The sequence below is a fragment of the Aquarana catesbeiana genome, linkage group LG04, assembly GCF_042186555.1.
Source record: "Aquarana catesbeiana isolate 2022-GZ linkage group LG04, ASM4218655v1, whole genome shotgun sequence".
Classification (NCBI taxonomy): domain Eukaryota; kingdom Metazoa; phylum Chordata; class Amphibia; order Anura; family Ranidae; genus Aquarana; species Aquarana catesbeiana.
The window spans coordinates 555,370,687-555,394,695 of NC_133327.1; the positions used below are offsets into that span (position 1 = coordinate 555,370,687).

Below are 24,009 nucleotides of genomic sequence, written 5' to 3' on the forward strand. Positions count from 1 at the left end.
AGTGTAAACCTTTCCCTCTTGGTGATGGATCCTTACTAGCACTTTCTTTGTGTAAACTTATTACACCATTGGACTGTCTATATGGAGATATTTCATCTATTTACGTTGGGACTTTTTATCAGTTTTTAGCGCTGCATTTGTGTTGTATGTCATTTGGATTATCCTTTTTACCAGGAGATTTGTGCCAGCTGCTTTAAATTTTCACTGATACTGATACTATTCACCGTTTTAATTAGCGTGGATATTTGTGGTTTTATTTCTTACACATATCAGACGGTGAGTAAAGAGATGACACAGTAACAGATACATGATTTGACCATTTCCATTTATATAAGGCAATGATGTCTATACAGCATTGGTTTACAGTAATGTTGTCTCCAATTTACTGGATACCTTGAATATCACAGCAGCAAAGACCTCAGCAGACTTCAAGTGTAAAATGTAATGAAAGGAAAGTGGAGGCCACCAATCAGATTCCAGCTATGTGGATTACAACATTAAAACAAACACGGGTTTGGCTGCTATTTTTGTCACCTTCATATTTCATTATCCCGGATTTTTAAACAAGGTCCAAAAATATATAACTCATTGTATCGAATAAATAGCAGAAGGCTGAGGATCTCACGTGATGGATTTTCACATGGACATCAAAAATACACATTGTATTAACTCACATGTGATTGGATGGAAGTTACAGGTGATGTTGCATCAGAGGAACAGATGAGAAAAAATTTATGGTGGCCAGTATTACTATAGCTGCTTACTTACCTTACACAACTTGTATTGTATGGTAGTGTTTGTGAAACCAACGTTTTGAAGCACAGAGCAACAGGGAATTTAGTCTAAACTATGAAATGCAGCATGAACACAGGTAAAAAGATCAGTTTTATAAAACTGCACTTGATCATTTTGTTGTTATTACAGGTATTTATATAGCGCCATCAATTATACAAAGCCCTTTACATATCTTATATTATACATTAGCATCAGTCCCTGCTCTCATGGAGCTTACAATCTAAGGTCCCTAACTCACATTCATACATACACATACTATTTTAAACAGAAGCCAATTAATCTACCAGCATGTCTTTGGAGTGTGGGAGGAAACACACGCAGGTACAGGGAGAACATACAAACTCTGGGCAGGTAATGTCATGGTTGGGATTCGAACCAAAGACCCTACTGCTGCTAGGGCCAAAGAGCTAACCACTTAGCCACTGTGCTACCATGTTAATAATAAATAAAGTGAGTTTCACGTCTGTGGTCCTTCAGAAGGTCATTAATATCTTTGTACAGTCTCTGATCCATTAAAACTGAATAAAAGGCAAACAGCTGAATACACAATTGCAATATACTGTATTAAAGTGAGCTGTTCTTGTAAAAAAAAAAAAAAGTATAGTATCCGTTTAGCCCCTCTTGTGATGAAGAAAAGGTAGAAGCGAGGTTCTGGACACAAAATCTTCAGATGATAAAAAAGACTTGGGTCTTGACGGATTGGGTTCTGTAGTTCTCCACAAAATGGAGGGCCTCTTGGAAAACAGGGGTTGGTCACCCAGATAGAGAAATCCACACGTAATTGAGCCAATAAGAGCACCAAACAAACATCTTGAAAATCCAAAGTCTTTTAATAATTCAGCCAATGACAGCAAGAAAGCGAAAAGCAGCCAATACGTTTTGGAGAGCAGAAACCCCCCCTTTATCAGGGCTATAGATAAGAATACAAAAATGACATAACACTTATAAATACAATTGCTAAACAAGAAATTGTTTTTTCCTGTTTCACTTTTATTAGCTTTTTCATATGTGTTATTTTATGTTCATTCTCATCTACAGCCCTAATGAAGGGAGATTTTCTGTCTCCGATGTTTAGCGCTTTCTTGATGTCATGGGGTGAATTATTAAAGACTTTGGACTCTGAAAACATTTGTTTATCATGCTTATTAGCTGAATTACTGTATTGTAATCAAGACACCCCTACTATAAAGCACAGTTAGGTTGTGCACCTCTTTGCAGACTACAGTCCCTGACAAAAGTCTTGTCGCTTGTGTACAAATTGACCTAAAGTGGCGCTAAAATATATTTCTAATCAAGATTTTGTTACAAGAAATGGGTCATTTTAATCCCAACAGCTTTTGTAATAATGTTTCAGTGCAAAACGAAACTGACAAAAAGTATTCTAATATTCACAGCTTGGTAAAGCCCATTGAGTCAATTTTTGCCAAGACATAAGTGTTGTCGCCTTGTTATATGAGCTTCACCTGTGACTAATAATGGATCAATTAGGTCTCAGGTGTGTATAAAAAGAACACCAGTACACTAGACCTTCTCAACTGCAACTAGACCTCTGCAAACATGCCTAAGATTCACCCGGAGACTAAAGTGTTGATTATCAAGAGGCTGAAGACCAGATCCACTGCTGATGTGGCAGACACCTTCAATGTGTCTCAGCGTCAAGTTCAGAGGATAAAAAAAAGATTTGAAGAGACTGGAGACGTTTTGGACAAGGCCAGGTCAGGCCGACCCCGCAAGACAACTGCTCGAGAGGACCGTTTGTTGGCTCAAAAATCCAAGGCCAGCCCATTTTCCACTGCAGCAGAGCTCCACGAGACCTGGTCACCTGAAGTCTCTGTGTGAACCAGAACAGTTTGTCTGATTCTGTCTTGAAACAGCCTCCATGGTCGAATCAGTGCCCATAAGCCAGAACTAAACAAAAGACAATTGAAAAACCGTGTGGCATTTGCCAAGGGCCACAGCCTGCTAAAAGGATGGACTCTGGAAAAGTGGCAGAAGGTGGATTTTTCAGATGAATCTTCTGTTGAATTACACCACAGTCGCTGCAAATATTGCAGGAGACCTACTGGAACCCTCATGGAGCCGAGATTTACCCAGAAAACAGTGAAGTTTGGTGGAGGAAAAATCATGGTCTGGGGTTATATCCAGTATGGGGGTGTGCAAGGGATCTGCAGGGTGGAAGGCAACATCAATAGTCTAAAATACCAAGAAATCTTAGCTACCTCTTATATTCCCAACCATAAAAAAGGCCAAATTTTGCAGCAGGATGGCGCTCCATCGTATACTTCCATCTCCACATCAAAGTTCCTTAAGGCAAAGAAGATCAAGATGCTCCAGGATTGGCTAGCCCAGTCACCAGACATGAACATCATTGAGCATATGTGGTGTAGGATGAAAGATGAAGCATGGAAGACGAAATCAAAGAATATTGGTGAACTCTGGGAGGCATGCAAGACTGTTTTCTTTGCTATTCCTGGTGACTTCATCAGCAAATTGTATGAATCCTTGCCAAACCGCATGGATGCTGTCCTTCAAGCTCATGGAAGTCGTCATACAAGAATATTACATTTGGATCTCACAGCACCACTACTTAATTTGCTGATATATTTTTGGATTTTCAGTAAAGTTGTTCAATTTTTGTATAGGCGACAAAACTTTTGTCTTGCCAAAATTTGACCTGTCTGTCTTGATTAAATGATAAATCTTTTTTCAGTGAAACTAATTTATTTCAGTGCATTAAACATCATTTGGGAGGGCTTTAGCTTTTCATATGAGCTATTTCTAACACCAATTGATTAAATAAAAGTCAGGTTAATAGAAGGAGTTTCTACAAATAGAGAAGCGACAAGACTTTTGTCAGGGACTGTACATTGCAGTTAAAGCCAAAATGAAGTATAATTTTTAAGTCTATAGATAAGTAAAGTGTGCAGTAAAATAGTAATAGATACACGTCTTACTTTTGGTTTCTTGCTTAAAAAACTCCAATGGCAGTAGGAAACTTCCCAAACAGCTGCTTTCTGTGTGGAATCGGTGGTCTCTCCGCAGTGGTCCAATACCCCCCCCCCCCCTTTGTTATACCTACAGCTCTGCAAATCAGGGAAGCCCACACTTCCTGCTGATTGCAGAGTTGTAGGTCTTTAGTGGACATGTCAACAGAGAGCACCCAAAACAAGAGGTACCACTTTTCTGCCTCCTCTTCACCTCCTCTTCAATTTTTGGCACATTACATTTTTTGGGGGGGAATCGATTAGGCGATCCAAACAGAAGTTCGCCCCCCCCCCTTGCAGCCTCTTGGGTCCTCAAAGGTCCCAGAAGGCTGCGGGACCATTCACAAAGTGCAGCATGGTTCACAAGGACAGCCAGCTTCCCAAACTAAAGACACCAGCGCTAGGGACCTGAAGATTGGTGAAGAACTGGCCCAGATGAGGATGGTGCTGGATCCCTGGACAGGTAAATGTCCTACTAGTAAAACTCAGCAGCCACAGAATAAGTAGCTGCTAACTTTGACATTTTTCCTTTCAGACTAAAGAACCACTTTAAGCTAAAAGCAGACCTTCACTCACTTTTACTTCTTCATTTTATCTTACCCCCCCTTCAGCAAATCACAAAAATACATTTCGGATTATCTTTCTCCCCTTGGCCTCCAGGAATACCCATTTCACACATCCCAAGAAGCTTCAGGGTTATGTAGAACACACTGTGCATGCACAGTAGAACATCATCTGGGGGGCAGCTGTGAGGTAGGTCCTGTAAAAGTCAGGCAGCCTCCTGATTATGTTGGAGAAAAAGATGGCAGCTTTTGATGGATCAACCTGTAAGAGGGGGTTAAGATCAAAAATAACCTTGGGGGATGGGGTGAAGTTCCTCTTTAGGCTAAAAAATGCTGCGTTTTAATACTAAGTTTAGAAAAAAAAAAAACATAAGACATTAACATTGCAGCATTTTCTTGCGCACCTACATAACTGCAGACTTATAATGAAATACCAATGGGGCTTCTAAAATTGCCACTTGGTCTATGACCCATCCTAGCCTGTAATTGAACAATGAAGAAGGAGCAGCACACTCATGAGATCATGCCTGATGTCTCCCTGCCTGGAAGTATGTTTGCAGGATGGATTCACAGTAATAGGCAAGGTAATAGAGTCCTGTTTGGCTTAGAGAGCTGACCCTCGCTCTCCCAGTCCTAACAGACGTGAATACAAGTTCTATGCTGGTCATGCATACATTTAATAGTTTTTGAATGAATAAATGGATTTTTTTTATGCATTTGCCTGGAGTTCCACTTTAAAGGGGAATACCATCTGACAAAGTAAAATTTACAAGTTTCTGTTATGATCTGTTAATTTAATGTACAACAAATAAGTTAATTGATTGGTCATTAGAAAGAATAGGTAGTTCTAAGCTTAGCGTTTGAAGAGTTTTCCAATGTTAACAAACAGTTGCTCTGTAATTTAGCTCCAATAAAGGGGTGTCTCAAAGTTATTTTGTTGTCTGTTCCAATTTGTATTTTTGGTATGCTTCCAATATTTCTGTAATAATGGCAGGATCCTCCAGGGTAGTTATATCTCCAAGATCCTCAGTGTAGCCTGTGGCGATTTTCCTCAGTACTCGGCGCATGATTTTCCCTGAGCGAGTTTTGGGAAGGCGTTTCACCATCTAAGAAACAAAGATGACATTACAACTCTATAGTATTGTTGCTTAGGTAAAAGTAAGCGTCCTCAAATATTTTATTGAGGTTTTACAATGTGAATATAATTTTACATTTACCATTTAGTCAAAGAAGAGCACTTCAGCGAGACTTAAAGTATCTAAAATAAGCCAATGGTAAATAGTAAAGAACATTTAAAAGATTAGTATTAACAGTAACTGTAGGGGGCCGTGGCCATGTGGATCAAGGCCGTATGATTTTTTTAAAGGGCAGGTCCCTGAGGACAGGGAAGGTTGGTAACAAAGCAGGCACAGTGTAAGGAATGTCAACCAACGTTTTTGAATAGAGGGGTGCATGAAAGTGTTTAGGGTCATATGAGGATATTGGTCAGAGTAGGATGAGAAAAAGGAAAGGTGGCCCGTTTAGGGATCACAAGGTCAGGGGGGGGGGACCCTGAGGGGAACTGTATGTAGTGGCTTGCATCAGTTTATCAAGAAGTAGGAATGAGGAGGTCTAGCCTCCCTGGTCAGCAAGGATAGGTGTAAGGGAGTAGCCTCTGGAATAGGAAAGCGGGGGGGATGGTGAGAAAGGGAAGAGGTTAAAAGGAGAAGAGAGTAGAAAGCAGGGGGTGAAGGGGGGAGGAGATGGAGAGAAAAAAGGGTGGGGGGTACCTTAGAGAGAAACTCTACCCGGACAGGTTGGTTAGGTCAACAGTAGTGAATTGTTAAAATCAGGGGGTAAAAAGTGGGTGACCCAGAGCAGTTTTGTCAAGGATAACTGCTTCTGTCTTGGCATGGATCATTAATTGGGTGATTCTGTGCCTAATTGCTAGGATACTTAGGAAGGGGTATTTCCATGTCTTAGCAATGGTTTGTTTCGCTGCAGTGGTGACAGAGTTATGCCCCGTACACACGGTCGGACTTTGTTCAGACATTCCGACAACAAAATCCTAGGATTTTTTCCGACGGATGTTGGCTCAAACTTGTCTTGCATACACACGGTCACACAAAGTTGTCGGAAAATCCGATCGTTCTAAACGCGGTGAAGTAAAACACGTACGTCGGGACTATAAACGGGGCAGTGGCCAATAGCTTTCATCTCCTTATTTATTCTGAGCATGCGTGGCACTTTGTCCGTCGGATTTGTGTACACACGATCGGAATTTCCGACAACGGATTTTGTTGTTGGAAAATTTTATATCCTGCTCTCAAACTTTGTGTGTCGGAAAATCCGATGGAAAATGTGTGATGGAGCCTATACATGGTCGGGATTTCCGACAACAAGGTCCTATCACACATTTTCCGTCGACCGTGTGTACGGGGCATAAGAGTTTGAATACAGCCAATGGTTTGTTGTTCAGGAGAGCCAAGGTCAGATCTGGGGCTATGGGTGTCTCAAAAAGAGTCAATAGATTTTGAAACACTTCGGTCCAGAATGCTTGCACAATGGGACAGTCCCACCAGATATGAACGTGAGTTCCTGGGGTTTGACAGCCACTAAAGCAGTGCACAGGGCATTGGGGAAAAATGTTTAAGATCCTGGCGGGGACCAGGTACCATCTGGTGAGCACCTTGTAGTTGGTTTCTATGGCTACAATGTTGGGTGAAGCTGATTTGGTTGTCTGCCAGATATGTGACCAATCAGCTGATTCAAGGGTAAGCTTGAGATCCCTTTCCCACTTTATCACGTATGCCGAGGGTGTTGTGGGGTAAAAGTAAGACTCACATTGTTTGCTGACATTTCTTCCAGGCTTTTCTAGGAGCAGGCAAAAGGTCCTACGTGTTCATTTAACTGTAACCAAATCATTCTTGAAATGGTCCAGGATTTCTCCAAACTGGACACAAATATTTAGAAGACCTAAACTCCTCTTTAACACAACCACTGTTACATCGGTCAACAGAAATATGAAGCGAGGAGGACGTAGCTGATGCAGGGAGTCATAGGATCCCAGATATCTGGCTGACTTATGGAGATTGCTGAGGCATGTTGGCTATTACTCAGTGCCTAAGACTAACTAAGAAGTGGACTTACAACTGTGGAATGGAGAGAAAATGAGAAGTTTTCAGTGATGGATTTAAATAAAAGACATAGCACAACCAAGCTTTATAGAAAGAAACGGCTTTGTGAACACTTTTATTATTGTGACTGTGATAAGCTGCAGCTGAACTAGAACAATGAACGAGCTATGCAGTGGTATTTGAAGCAAAATTTTGTTCCACATGGGTACAATGACCTGCACCTGCAATTGTGAAGATCAGACCAGATACTTGCACCCCCCCCCCCCCCCCAGTCAGCAATGTTGTATGTGTGAAGAAATATAGGAGGTGAAAAAAAACTCAGAGTAACAGAGATAGTGTGCAGCGAAATGCAGCCCCCCGAATGAACACAAGGCTGTGACAGGCTTACCAGTCCAACTGCCCCATACAGGTAAAGAAACAATGGGTGGTACCACCAGTGCCTCCACAAGAAGCCTAATGACCTGCCAAGCCACCTATATAGTCCCCATGGGAGAGAACGAACCACCCACATCTGTCCCTCATTCGGTGCTTGGTGCTCGCCTGGTCCAAGACCCACAGTTTAACCACGCATGCACAGGATGGCCGATCGATCATTCGCAGCAGAACCAATGGCTGCTGCTGCCATCTTGAAAGAGGGCAGGGCGGCGGCATACTGAGCTCTAAGCATCGGAGCCAACAGGGAAATAGGGAAAACCTGTCCACTTGACCCTAAAGACCCAGACATCCAAAAAAAACATACAACAACAGGGACTAATGTATGTCAAAGTCAAACAGTAATAACCAGCGGCCATGGCTGCATCCTAGGCAGCGGTGCGCCCTAGGCGGCTGCCTAGTTTGCCTAGTGGTAGCACCGACCCTGATGCATATAGTGAAAGGTACACTGTGATACATGAAACTAAGGTCAAAAGGAGAAGATGTTTGGATGTCCATCGTGAATTTTGGGCAAGCGGGAACTGAGCTCTAAGTTTCAAGGCCTAACTTGTTTAGCCCAACGAAGCAACAGGATTTTTAATAGAATCTACAGCTGACTATCTGAAGTGTTTGGAGTCCATTGTAGACCTGTTTGCTCCTAAGAATTTTGTTTGTGGCTAAGCAGCCTATATTAGATTATACCAACCCTAAATGCACTCAAACACATTATTTCTTCTAAAGTGGCTAAATGGTCAATATGGGCCTGGTCCATGGTGTACAAAAAATTGAGAGGGGGAAAAATGGAAGGATAAAATAGGATGCACATAAAACAAGAACAATGTGTTCTAACTTCTGTTCTAAGAAGGCTTTACTGTGCTATGCACTGATTTGATTGGAAGATTTTTTTACTTTAACCCTTTCTCAACATAACCTTATACAACCTTATAACGGTTATACTTTCTTGTTGGATCCCAATCCGAAGTCATGGTTTTATCCAGGTCACGGTATAGCTAGTATTAAGTCAAATTCAGCAGGACTTGGTCTGTAATGTTGAAAACATTTCATATCTTATTTAAGTCACTTCTTCAGTTACAGAACAAGTCAAGTTGAATATGACTAAGTTATTACCAGCTATACTAAAGTTATCATTAAAAAGATACAGAAATGTTGTATTTAGAATGCATTAGCACATACTTACCAGAATATGGTCTGGAACGGCATATTTTGCTATTTTTGTGGCCACTATTGCTTTAAGATCCTCTTTAATATCCTTTTCTGCCTCTTTTACATCATCTTTTAATACAACAAAGGCAAATGCAGCTAAGAAACAGATAAGAGAAATCACCAGTTAAATAAAAATTAACAAAACAAATTTCTATAATGAAATTACATAAAAGAAGGTAAGCATTAGCATACACAGTTTATAATAATATGCAGTTGACATTACCCTATTACAGATGTTATTCTCAAGCAAGCATGTTTGCTTGTCATTTGTTCCCCATATAGCAAAACAAAAAAATTGAATACGGAAACTAAATAACATTAAAGCGTTTGTTACCCTAAAAACATTTTTTTTAAATGGATCCTATGTCTTTAACCACTTGCCGACCAGCCGCCGCAGTTGTACTGCGGTAGAATGGCTCGGCTGGGCGAAATGACGTTATGTAACGTCAGCTGTACAGAGTATGAACTGCGATCTATCTCTCCCCCTACACATTCCCCTCCCCCTTCAGTTAGAACACACACTAGGGAACACATTAACCCCTTGATCGCCCCTTAGTTGTTAACCCCTTCACTGCCAGTGACATTTTTGCAGTAATCAATGCATTTTTATAGCACTGTTTGCTGTAAAAATGCCAGTGGTCCCAAAAATTGTCAAAATTGTCCGACGTGTCCGCCATAATGTCGCAGTCCCGATAAAAATCGCAGATCCCTGCCATTACTAGTAAAAAAAAAAAATTAATAATAAAAATGCCATAAAACTATCCCCTATTTTGTAGACGCTATAACCAATCAATATACGCTTATTGCTATTTTTTTTTACCAAAAATATGTGGAAGAATACATATCGGCCTAAACTAAGGGAAAACTTTTTTTTTATATATTTTTGGGGGATATTTATTATAGCAAAAAGTAAAAAAATTGCGTTTTTTTTGTTTATAGCGCAAAAAAATAAAAACCGCAGAGTTGATCAAATACCACCAAAAGAAAGCTCTATTTGTGGGAAAAAAGGACGTCAATTTTGTTTGGGTGCAACGTCGTATGACCGCGCAATTGTCAGTTAAACCGATACAGTGCAGAATCCCAAAAAGTGCTCTGGTCAGGGTAAAATCTTCCGGGGCTGAAGCGGTTAAAGCATGTTATACAGCACAGTGCTTGTGCTGTGTAATTTGGCCCCCTGTAACACCGGAAATACCTGGCAGATCCTGCCTGGTGTTGCCTTCCCCCTGTAAACTGACCATGGTTTATCATGGCTGCTGAGCACTGACACCGTGGTCAGTTTACGTGCCTCCGTCATCAGCTGTCTCCTGTCTGCTCTCCCTCCTCCACTCCCTACCTGTCAGCTAGTGACAGTGCCCGCCCATTTACATTTTCATACTATCTGCTCTGTTTTTCTGATCCTGTGTGCCCCAGTGTGTGTGATTTATAAAAAAAAATGCCGGTTATACCTGATTTCAGAGCACCACTCCATGCTCGCGTGACTGGCCGGTCCTCTTCTCCTGGCTGACGTCAGCAGAGGTTTTTTTGGCTCCGCCCGCTGCAGCTGTCACACAGGGAGAGGAGAGAGGCGGCCGGTCACGGTGCTCTGAAATCAGGTATAATCTGCATTTTTTTTAATAAATCAAAATAAAATACATATATACTCTGCATTTGGTTTTGTACATTATATAATACACTTCAGGTGGTTATTCATATATACAGTCTAGTATGTGTGTATATATAATACAGTGTGTACAGTTTCTAATACACTTCAGATGGTGTACACCGTATATAATACAGTGCAGCTGGTGTACGGTTTTTAATACAGTGCAGGCGGTGTACACAGTATATAATACAGTTTAGTGTGCTGTGTAAAGAAAAAATCCCCATCACGTCTGGAAGGCCACCAAGGAGAGGCAGATGCTCACAGGCCACTAAAAGAGGGCAAGCAGCCTTTGTGTCTACAGTCAACAGTGGTGGTTGTGGACATGGTGCATCCTCTGCAGGTGGCCGTGGGGCACGCTTGTCCTTTTTTTCTGCTGCTGGCCGTGTTATTGAGCCATAAAATGCACAAGAGCTGGTGGAAAAGTTCCTTGGTGCGGGCCTTTTTTCGACACATGTGCAGCAGATCGCGCCGTTGCTGTTTCCAACCTATGTCATAAGCAGATTAAGTGTGGCCAGAACAGCAGCCACTTGGGCACCACATGCTTGACCAGACATATGACAACCTGCCATGCAGGCGGACTTCTCCTTGCTCCTCATCTGGGATCTCAAACCCTACTATACCTCCAGTCCTCTCAAAAACCTGCACAGAGAGGAATGAAGGTATAACAATAGGTGTAATAAGTACTTGCAGCCAATCTGCTAGTAATACACTACCAGTTGATTTCAGCAGGCAAATTTCCTTACCCTAGTTGCTGAACCGTAAAAAGAAATTCAGTCCCAACCATCCACATGCTCAGCGTCTAAATGCTAGCTTGACCAAATTGCTAGCACTGCAACTGCTGCCTTTTCAGCTGGTAGACTCCGCCCTCTTCCGTGAATTTGTGGAATGTGCTGTACCACAGTGGCAGATTCCAAAACGAAATTTCTTTTCAAGTAAGGCCATTCTGGCTCTCTACCGTCCTGTGGAAGGCAATGTTTTGGCCTTGTTGGACAAGGCGGTCAGCAGTAAGGTTCATATTACCGCTGACTCATGGTCCAGCAGGCATGGGCAGGGATGTTACTTTTCCTTCACGGCGCACTGGATAACTCAGCTGGCAGCCTCCAAAAAGCTGGTGGTGATTCTGCCACAACATCTGTATGCTCTCCTCCCTCCTCTTCTTCTTCCTCTATGGTCTCTTCTGCATAATTGTCCTCTGAACCAGCAGTGCTCCCTAAGCGCTCAAGGGGCTACGCAAGCAGTCAGGCTAAAAGATGCTATGCGGCACTTGAATTGGTCTGCCTAGGGGACAGGAGCCACACTGGGGCAGAGATTCTGCCAGCTCTTCAGCGGTAGGATCAGAGGTGGTTGACGCCATGCCAGCTTCAGCCAGGAATGGTTGTATGCGACAACGGCACCAACCTTCTCTTCGCCCTCCGACAGGGACACTTGATCCATGTTCCAGTATACCCATGACCCATGTTTGGCACACGTCCTGAATTTGGTGGTGCAGCATTTCTTGACCAGGTACCCAAGCTTACAAGATCTCCTGAGACAGGTCAGAAAAGTCTGGTCTTTTCCGCCGGTCATACAATGCCAGTGCTCAGCTGGCTGACATTCAACTCTTCTCTCCACTCCACTCTCTCTGCTGCTGTCGATCAAAGGGCCATTGACAAGGAAGTGAGGGGGGGTGGATCCAAGTCTCATTGTCTGTGTCAATAGACGCAGACAGTGAGACTTGGGAGCAAGCCTGCACGAGTGACCAACAATGAAATTTGCTAGAGGGGAGAATCCAGGAGCGCCAGCAGGGGACCTGAGAAGAGGAGGTTTGAGGTCACTCTGCGTAATTCCATTCACAGAGCAGGTAAGTATAAACCTGTTTGTTATTTTTTTTTTAAATGTGCACTAAGGCTTAAAGTTCTTACTAGCTCCTGTGTACTGAGGCATAAAATTTGTGGCGCTTTCAGGCACCCAGGAAGCCGCATTTCCTGCATACAGCTGCAAATGCAAATGAATGGCTGTATGCAGCCATGCCCAGTTAAACGCTGATGGCTTCTGCATTGTTAACTACCCGTGCATGCATGTGCAGCACTCCTCAAGTGCAAAAGTGGAGAAGCGTTGCATGGGTAAGCGCTGATGCAGAAGTCATCTGCATTAACTTGGGCATGACCCAGTACAGCCATTCACTTGCATTGACTGCTGTATGTGGCATATGCTTTGGATTTTAGGAATCAGCACACAGGAGCTAGTAAGCATCCATGTGCATGAGGCCTAACTTTATCTTGATTTTCCTGATTTTTCCTGATTTGCATGCTTATTCCAGGCAAGTGAATCAAAAAGTATTGATGTACAACAGCATTACAACCAGGCAACTAGCGTTTTCATTGAAAAATGTTGGTTAGCATAATCAGCCTCCATATTCCTTGTAAGACTTTTTTACTTTTAAACTGGTGACATACAAGGCCACAACATGTGGGAATCAGGATTGCTGTCTGCACAGCTTACATCCTACTATAGCTATACAGCAAAGATCAGTATAATAGAGGTTGAATAAAAAATGAAATATTGCAATAATGGCCTAGGTAGATCCCTGGTATTAAACTGGCATATAAGAATGAATCTTAGTTCAAAAATGTGTTTTTTTTTAATGGCACAATCCCTTTAAAATATTACAAGGGTGATTCAGCTCATAAAACTCTTTTAAACTGTTGTCAAAATGTTTGGATGATTGAAAGCAATTCTCACATTAATTGTTAAGATCTCTTCCAGATTACTTTTTAATCACACAATTAAAAAGGTGACTGTGGGGCTATGATTGCCAAGTTCAACAGTGAATTCAGATTACAACATGGCTGACAGCCAAGAGTCAGATTCAGATGGCCTAACTGAAAAAAGTAATGAAACTGTTGCTGGAAGATGGTCAATATGATAATAGTTTTATTAACACTCCTTCAATAGACTTTAGTACAGTCTTACTTGTTTGAATGATTAATGCATTGAAGACTTTGTACTTATAAAGGGAGCTCATAAATTGGTTTAATTTTGCAATAATATAATTTGGTACAGTGCCCTAAAAAAGTATTCATACCCCTTGAAAATGTCCACGTTTCGTCATCTTACAACCAAATGTGTAAATGTATTTTATTGGGATATTATGTGAATATGTGGCACATAATTGTGAAATGGAAGGAAAACGATAAATTATTTTCAAATTTTTTTACAAATAAATATCTGAAAAGTGTGGCGTGCGTTTGTATTCAGCCCCCTTTACTCCGATACCCCTAACTAAAATCTAATGTAACCAATTGCCTTCAGAAGTCACCTAATTAGTAAATAGAGTCCAACTGTGTGTAATTGAATCTCAGTATAAGAGCAGCTGCTTTGTGAAGTCCTCAGAGGTTTGTTAGAGAACCTTAGTGAACAAACAGCAACATGAAGACCAAGGAACACACCAGACAGGTCAGGGATAAAGTTGTTGAGAAGTTTAAAGCAGGATTAGGTTATAAAAAAATATCCCAAGCTTTGAACATCTCACGGAGCACTGTTCAATCCATCACCTGAAAATGGAAAGAGTATGGTACAACTGCAAACCTACCATGACATGGCCATCCACCTAAACTTACAGGCTGAGCAAGGAGAACATTAATCAGAGAAGCAGCCAAGAGGCCCATGGTAGCTCTGGAGTGGCTGCAGAGATCCACAGCTCAGATGGGAGAATCTGTCCACAAGACAGCTATTAGTTGCGCACTCCACAAATCTGCCCTTTATGGAAGAGTGGCAAGAAGAAAGCCATTGTTGAAAGAAAGCTATAAAAAGTCCTGTTTACAGTTTGCAAGAAGCCATGTGGAGTACACAGCAAACATGTGGAAGAAGGTGCTCTGGTCAGATGAGACCAAAATTGAAATTTCTGGCCTAAAAGCAAAAGGCTATGTGTGGCGGAACACTAACACTGCACATCACCCTCAACACACCATCCCCACTGTGAAACATGGTGGTGGCAGCATCGTGTTGTGGGGATGCTTTTCTTCAGCAGGGTCAGGGAAGCTGGTCAGAGTTGATGGGAAGATGGATGGAGCCAAATACAGGGAAATCTTAGAAGAACCTGTTAGAGTCTGCAAAAGACTTGTGACTGGGGCGGAGGTTCGCCATTCATCAGGACAACGACCCTAAACACGCATCCAGAGCTACTATGGAATGGTTTAGATCAAAGCATATTCATGTTTTAGAATGGCTCAATCAAAGTCCAGACCTAAATCTAAATAATAGGTTTCACTGAATTAATTTCACTCCTATTGGATGATGTCAAAGAGCTACCCTAAAAAAAATGAATAAAGAGGCATAACTAGTGAAATAGATATTTTACACGTAAAAATTGTTACATTTTAACCTTTTGTGAATAGATCTCATTGAGGTAATGACAAAATTCCAGGAGGTGTGTGAAGTAAGGAATCTGCATATTAACAGCTGTAACCATGAGCAGTTATCTGGCCCTAGCATGACTTAGTAAAATATTAACTGCCCTATCACAGGTCAATGCTGAATATAAATTGAAAAAGTGCAGCACAATAAAATGCCCAATGAATAAAAATCAAATAAATGTCCACTGAGGAACCACAAATCCCAGAGAATAGAGAAAGGAGGGCCGTGTGAGAAGATGAATCCAATCCACAAAAACACTGAATGACAGTCGCTCCACCAGCATATGAATTGCTCGCTTACCAAAACGAGTGGACCCCTGATGTGAACCAGGAGGTCAATCACGCTTGTATCCACAGATAAAGATAAAGATGGATCACCAGCACTCCAGTAAAATCATGCAGCCTGAGCGGATATGTGGGAAGAAATATAATCTAAGTGCTCTCTGCTAATTAAACTTCAAGATTTGTTTATTAAAATATTAGCACACTCACATTTTATGCCAAGCACATAAAGCACAAATTTAAAGACGGTAAGAGATTACTGCAACTCTGTATACACAAAAAATGCTGAATATCCTACATCCTAACGCATGAGCTTGAAGTTTCAAAACTATTAGAAAATATGAAAAGTAGAAAGTGTTATTAGCTCACAACACCCAATCTATTAATTCTTCACACACCACTCAGTAACAAAACACATAGGAGGTAGAGTCAATAGAAGGAGCTAGTAATAATTATTTATGAGTCCAGTTCTGTAGAAGAGACCAGGATTATACAATTTTATGACACGTTATTCATAAGCTCATATTCATGATAATGAGGAGTTTCCGCACATTGGCACCCTGAATAACCTCCATGAACCTGTTTAGACTGACGTTGCTTTATGTAGCTGATAAGTGTAACCTTATACTCTCTAGGGGAGAAATAGGCAGGCTGCAGAACGTCAATCATTGCATAACTAAAATGTCAAACTGCTTTGCTACATACAAAGAAATGCAGACTGCCTATCTATTCTGTGGGAAGTCTCTTATATTTGCCACCTAGACTATATAACTATAAGGGCACTTGTGGATCAGTGTCTAAGGAACTGTGTTAGTGGGGCAGTGCAAGCAACATTTAGAGAAGTCAGAAGGCTCTTTATAGTTCAGAAAACAGGAAATCGATTTTCCTTTCAACGGTCTGGTGCTGCAGCTGTTCCCTGCCTACTCTAAGCCCGAGAACTGACTAACCACATGACTACTGAGCTCTCACTTCCAGGTCTGCTCTGAGCAGAGCGTGGTGACTGTCAATGACCTACCTCTGCTCTGCTGGAGAGCCGGGCTGTGGAGGGGTGTGAGGAGCATGCTGAGGGGCTGAGCCAACTGTCAATTAGGCATCTGGGTGGATCCAATCATTAATGTCGGGATCCTTCCAGAGCCTGGAGTGGCTCTGTGATGTCAACTGACAGTGGGCTTTAGGCCTCTGTGGGATGATGCTGGGTCACAGACGAGCTCAAACAAGTGCACCCCTGTGGCCCACATGAGAAATATGGGCAAAAAAGCTCTGACCATACTTCTCTTTTTAAAAAATAGTTCTTCAGATAAAACGTGACAGCTGCCTCAAATTTTGCATCCTAGCAATGACCTTTACAAAAATATTACAAGGGGTATATTTTGTAAAAAAAAAAGCCATTATCATTCTGTTGTGGCCAGGGCAGCATGATGTCTAAATACTGCCCTGTATGCAATAATATGGATTGCTTGGATTAAAATAATTTCAATATCATTTAACTACATGGAAACCTTCAGAGGTTTAATTACTTTTTACAGCTGAAGTGCTATATGCATGGCTATGTTTGACAAAATTTTCCCTATTGATAGCGTTCAAAGCTTTTAATAAGCAGAGTTCACAGTCTAGTGTGGTCATGATATGCACTGCAAAGAGTTGTGAGCCATGTAATGTGGGATGCTCAGTTATGGACCCGTGTAGTCTTTTTGAGTATAAAATAACACGCACACAAACATACTTATTTACCCCTCCTATGGAAAATTCATGAATATTGACAAGCTGTGTGTAAGGGGACAGTTGACTGGTGGTCTGCTATATCCTCCATGTTTCCATTCATGGTGGGTTCTTGGACTACACCAGGCATTGAACGGGACCACCAACTCTTTTGTGGGGTAATGCTTCCATTCCTAACTGAACTTAACTGTGGCTCCTCCAAGTTACCTGTACAGGTGAAGTCTCTTTGAGGAAAGTCTAAGCTTGGCGGTGCTCTAACAGAGAAGCCCATGTCCCAGGTTTCTTCCAGGAACCCCTGGGATCCAGACTTCTTCCCTAATATAGAACACAGGAGGGAGGCTGTACTCCAGGAAAAGCCCACCAACTTACCATGAAAGGTGGCAAAAACATTAACCCCCTTCCCCATGGCAGTCAGATACTAACTACAGTATACATACAGAAGGCTACTTGCCTACATATCCCACTCCTCTATCGCAAGCCATCCTTGCTATGAAACCCACATACAAAAGTACAAAAGTGCACCACTAGGCATATAACATAAACAGTCAGGATCAAGCAGGTGGATGGGTCGTCTGGTGGTGGTAAGGTGTCTTCCAAGAATGCGATGGATAGTAGGGTACAGATGACTGGGTAAAGAGAGCCTGCCACGATCGCTATTACCTACAATAGTCAAACCTCTCTTCCAGTGCTGAAGACTGCTTTTGTCTGACTTCCAGAACCATTCTCCTTTTCTCTTTGTCGCGGGGCAGAGATCTGCAGCTTTGGGCACAACATCTTCTCAGTAATTAGCACTGCTTCTGAATAATAATTAAGCGGGGTAGCTCGCACCCAGATTCACAGATAATCTAGCCATTCTAGAGTGACAGAATAGTTGCAGTTGAATACTAGTTCACAACACCATGCACACTGAATTGCTAGTGAACTAAAAAAATCGTTTTTTAGACCCAATAACAAGCGCACAGTGGCAGTCCCACAAACACTCCTCTCATATCCAGATAAGTTTAATCACTCATACCCTTGCAGTGCCTTGAAAAAGTATTCACACCCCTTGAACTTTTCCTCATTTTGTCATGTTACAGCCAAAAACGTAAATGTATTTTATTGGGATTTTATGTGATAGACCAGCACAAAGTGGCACATAATTGTGAAGTGGAAGGAAAATTATAAATGGTTTTCACATTTTTTTACAAATAAATATGTGAAAAGTGTGGCGTGCATTTGTATTCAGCCCCCCTTACTCTGATACCACTAACTAAAATCTAGGGGAACCAATTGCCTTCAGAAGTGACCTAATTGGTAAATAGAGTCCACCTGTGTGTAATTTAATCTCAGTATAAATACAGCTGTTCTGTGAAGCCCTCAGAGGTTTATTAGAGAACCATAGTGAACAATCAGCATCATGAAGGCCAAGAAACACACCAGACAGGTCAGGGATAACGTTGTGGAGAAGTTTAAAGCAGGGTTAGGTTCTAAAAAAAATCAATGTCAGGACGAAGCGCACAGTCACGTGTGCAAAACGCGTTGACGTAGGCAGCACAATCTCCACCCCACGCTCCACCATACATTCCAGCAAGTGTGCGAGGTAACATTGTACCACCATTTACGTTTGGATAGACTGGACAAGTCTGCTTCGCATTTACTCACGGGCCTCCGAAGCCAGCATATCCAAAATGCTACCCGATGTTTAGAGCATTGACGCTCTATACCAGACTGCCACTGTAGCACGCTGATGGACTTTAGCAGCGTTTACCCACATGCTGATCCAGCATCTATCCACAGGCTGACTTCATAGGGCAATAGGCTCCATGTACCACGGCCACTGCAGCCGTTATTTCGGAGTGGTGAGAGCCTTCTCCTCCTCCTCCTGCTGATATTTAGTGGACTCACCCCCAAACTGAGCACTGCTTGATATGCCATATTCGGTCAAGGGACTGTGAAGTCTATGCATGCATATATAATGTGTCTTATAACCAGCTAATCCCTATATGACCGGCTTGAACTATCCATTATCCATTCAGTGACCTCTCTCTTTATGCTACATATTCACTGGTAAACCGGCAGTGTGTGGCCCCATATTGTGACAACGTTGTCATTTTTTTCTGTATGTGTTTTTATTGCAGGGTGTACTGGGGGGATGGTTTCCACTATCATGTTGATATGACATTTTGAGTGGAGTTATTTTACACTTGTAACTTTAATAAAGCAGTTTTTCAATTTGACATTCCGTGGTTGATCCTCCATTTTTGCTCCTTTGGGACATCCCTTTGTTCCAACACTATCAATTTTTTTACATTCATTCATTTGATTTTTGGAGGTATCCCGTCAAATGGACGAATCAGTAATGATCAGTAACATACGCTGCTATCGGCAACCTATAGACAGTGGATTCCATGTTTGTTTTTATTTATCTAATCTATAAAAAAATTCCAATCTTTGAACATCTCACAGAGCACTGTTCAATCCATCATTTGAAAATGGAAATGTATGGCACAACTACAAACATACCAAAACATGGCTGTCCACCTAAACTGACAGACCAGGTAAGGAGAGCGTTAATCAGAGAAGCAACCAAGAGGCCCATGGTAACTGTGGAGGAGCTGCAGAGATCCACAGCTCAGGTAGGAGAATCTGTCCACAGGACAACTATTAGTCATGCAATCCACAAATCTGGCCTCTATGGAAGAGTGGCAAGAAGAAAGACATTGTTAATCACTTAAGGACCAGAAGGATTTGCCCCCTTAAAGTGGAGTTCCACCTAAAAATGGAACTTCCACTTTTTGGAATCCCCCCCCCCTCCGGTGTCACATTTGGCACCTTTCAGGGGGGGGAGGAGGGAGCAGATACCTGTCTAATACAGGTATTTGCTCCCACTTCCTGGCATCGATCACCGAGGCGCTTGCAGTGACCTACGCCACTTCCGGCGCCTACACTCTCCTCCACTGCTGTATTCTGTGAGACACAGAACACAGCAGGGACCAGAGAGGACGCGCAGTGCGACTCGAGCATGCGCAGTAGGGAACCAGGAAGTGAAGCCGCACGGCTTCACTTCCTTATTCCCTTACCGAGGATGGTGGTGGCAGCAGCCGAGAGCCGAAGGACGGATCGGCTTCGGCTGCCGACATCGCGGGCTCCCTGGACAGGTAAGTGTCCATATATTAAAAGTCAGCAGCTCCAGTATTTGTAGCTGCTGGCTTTTAATATTTTTTTTTCAGCGGACCTCCGCTTTAATGACCAGGCAATTTTTTGCGATACGGCACTGCGTCGCTTTAACTGACAATTGTTTGGTCCTGCGACGTTGTACCCAAACAAAATTTATGTCCTTTTTTCCACACAAATAGAGCTCGGTACTTTTTATTTTTTGCGCTATAAACAAAAAAGAGGGACAATTTCAAAAAGAAAAAACAATATTTTTTACTTTTGACCATAATACATATCCAACAAAAAATGTAAAAAAAAAAAAAAAAACACATTTCTGTATAAATTTAGGCCAATATTTAATCTTCTACATATTTTTGGTAAAACAAAATCGCAATAAGCATATATTGATTGGTTTGCACAAAAGTTACTACGGGATAGATTTATGGACTTTTATTTTATTTTTTATATTATTTACTGGTAATGGCGGCGATCTGCTTTTTAGTAGGACTGCCACATTGCGGCAGACAAATCTGACCTCAAATTACACTTTCTGGGGACCAGTGACATTATTACATTGATCAGTGCTATAAATATGCACTAATAAATGTATAAATGACTCCGGCAGGCAAGGGGTTAACACTAGGTGGCGATCAAGGGGTTAAATGTGTTCCCTGGGTGTGTTCTAACTGTAGGGGGATGGGCTTACTGGGACATGACAGAGATCGCTGTTCCCAATCACTGGGAACAGAAGATCTCTGACATGTCCCCTGTCAGAACGGGGATCTGCCTTGTTTACAAAGGCAGATCCCCGTTCTGCCTCTGTGCACAACGATCACAGATGGTTGGCAGACATTGAGTCCGCCGGACCCGCGGGCACGCTCACATGCACGGAGCGACGTACAGGTAAGTTCGTTCGTGCAGTAGAGCCGATCTGCCGCAGTAGGATCAGGAAACAGAAGGGAAGTCAGCCAAGCAAAAGTCTTTCACAGGAAAACACAGCAGCGAGATTCCAGATATGTTGACCAAGGCAAAGTGTCCTGGTAGGAGTCTGAAATTACCAGGTCAGCCTCTCTTGTATCTCTGGTCCTGGACCCGCTGAGAGTGGAGACAGAAGGAACCAAGAGACTGGAGGAACACGAGTGCCTGCAGATGTAGCCCTGGAGACCTGAAGCAGAAGATGTGACTCTTTGAAGACAGAAAGTCGCAGCAGGTCGCTGGAATGCAGATGCAGATACTCGGGTTGCAGAGAAGAGCCAAACATCAGACAGGAGCGTAGTCACATGGATAGCCGGGTTCAGTAGCAGGCGGGCAGCGAGGTACCAAGTCATCAGGCAGGAGCAGGGGCAAATAGGAGGCTGGGATCAGGAACCGATAACCAGAAGAATAGGAGAGTCCAGCAGCTAGGTCAGGGAAAGCCAAGGTTCAGCAACAGGTATCAGGCAGGTAACAACAACAGGATACGGGTAAAGGAACAGCTGAAGATCTGTCAGCAAGCATCAGAAGTTAGTGTGTCCCTTAAATAGGCCGTCTGGCGCCAAAGGGCAGCGTGGATGCGCTTCTGCGAGCGCACGCACTGCTCTGCGCATGCGCATTGGCGCATCTGCGATCACCAGAATTCTGTATGCGCATGCGCAAGTGCGCCCGGAGTGCAATGGCAGTTCTCTTACATTGCCCCCTCCTTATGGGCAGCCTCCGGATGCCCCTCAGAGGCTTCTTTTCTGGGTGACGCTGGAAAAAAGCCTGTATTTTTTGCAGGGCATGAACATTAGCAGCTGGTTCCCAAGAATTGTCCTCAGGACAGGAGCATATACATCCGAGGACAAGACCGAAGAGTGTTCCTCCAGACCGTACCCTTCCAATGAACCAGGTATTGTATACGCCCACGGAAGCTACGGGAATCAATGATAGATTGTATCTAATTTTCCTCATGGTTCTCAACCTGAACTGGGTGAGGATCTGGTACCGAAGTGGTGAAACGGTTGCATACCAAAGGTTTTAATAAAGAGACATGAAATACATTTGAAATACACATATTAGAAGGAAGGTCTAAAGTGTAAGCAACTGGGTTGATCCTGCAGAGAACACAGAAAGACCCAATAAACCGTAGTGCCAGTTTTAATGAGGAGGTTGTGAGATGACAGCCAGACCCTGTCCTGAACTTGGTAGGAAGGCGCAGGTAAGCGTCTGCAGTCAGAATGGAGTCTGTACCTATCATTGGCACGTTGCAAGGACTCTTGGACATGTACCCAAGTGGAGCGAAGACCACAGAGATGTTCCTCCAATGCAGGAATGCTCTGAGGAATAAATGAGTCAGGCAACAAGGATGGTTGGAAACCATAATTCGCCATGAATGGAGACAATTGCACTATTGTGAGCAAACTCCACCCAGGTTAAGAGGTCTGACCAGTTGTTATGGTGGCCATAAATGTAGCAACATAAAAACTGTTCCAAAGGACTGGTTGGCTTGTTCTGCGGCCCCACTGGACTGTTAGCGATATGCAGAGGAGAAAGAAAGCTGAATTCCCAACTGTGCACCAAAGGCTCGCCAGAACCTGCACACAAACTGGCTACCCCTGTCCAAGATGATCACCTTGGGTAGCCCATGTAAGCAAAAGATCTTCTGAGCAAAAATTGAAGCCAGTTCTTTAGCTGTGGGCAACTTCTTAAGTGGAATACAATGAGACATTTTTAAGAACTGGTCAACCACCATAAGGATAACTGTATTGCCCTGAGAATTGGGTAACTCAACATTGAAATCCATTGACAGGTGGGTCCAAGGCCTCTCTCCATTGGGTATGGGTTGTAGGAGGCCCACTGTAAGGTGTTGTGGTGTCTTACTCTGAGCACACACGGAACAAGCAGCTGCAAAGGTGTCTACATCAGCACGTAGACTAGGCCACCAGAATTGTTGGGAAATGGCCCAAAAGAGTTGATTCTTCCCTGTGTGACCAGCAGCCTTGGGAGAATGGTAAGTCTGGAGCACAGCAGTACAGAGACTCTCAGGAACAAAGCAGCGGTCACAAGGTTTCTCAGGAGGAGAATGCATCTGAGTGGCAAGAATTTTGTCACCCAAAGGAGAAGTGAGACTGGTGCGAATCGTAGCCAGAATACGATTAGGAGGGATCACAGGAACGGACTCCATCTTGGAAGTGGAGGAAAACTGTTGCAACAAAGCATCAGCCCTTACAATCTTAGTACCAGGTAAGAATGAGACTATGTAATTGAAACTTGACAAGAAAAGAACTCATCGCGCCCTTCTGGGAGAGAGGCATTTAGCCTCAGACAAGAATGTGAGGTTTTTATGGTCAGTCAGAATAAGAACCGGCACAGTAGTACCTTCGAGGAGATGCCTCCATTCTTTCAGGGCTAAAATGATCGCTAACAACTCTCTGTCCCCAATCTCATAATTGCATTCCGCAGGAGATAATTACTTGGAAAAGTAGCCACAAGGATGCATAGCGCTCTCAGAGGTAGGACATTGAGACAACAGGGCACCAAGTCCAGTCTCAGATGCATCAACCTCAAGGATGAAAGGTACCGTAGGATCAGGATGTACCAACACAGGAGCAGAAGAAAAGGCAGCCTTGAGACTCTCAACGGCATTAATGGAGTTTGGAGGCCAATTCTGTGAGTTACCGTCCTTTCTGGTCATATTCGCCAGGGGTTTGACCAGAGACGAGAAGTTAGAAAAAACTTCCAATAATAATTGGCAAAGCCAAGAAAATGCTGCAATGGTCGTAA

At 42.8% G+C, this 24,009-nt stretch overlaps 1 protein-coding gene across 1 annotated transcript in view; it reads right to left on the minus strand.

Moving 5' to 3' along the window:
• Positions 1 to 308: 308 nt before the first annotated feature.
• Positions 309 to 24,009, minus strand: part of ACSS1 (acyl-CoA synthetase short chain family member 1) — a 217,073-nt gene continuing 193,372 nt past the window's right edge. The window contains exons 13-14 of the mRNA XM_073627979.1: positions 9,068 to 9,189; positions 309 to 5,448 (exon numbers count right to left, since the gene is read on the minus strand). Coding sequence (XP_073484080.1) covers positions 5,272 to 5,448; positions 9,068 to 9,189 — 299 coding nt within the window. The 3' untranslated portion in view covers positions 309 to 5,271. The remainder of the gene's footprint in view (positions 5,449 to 9,067; positions 9,190 to 24,009) is intronic.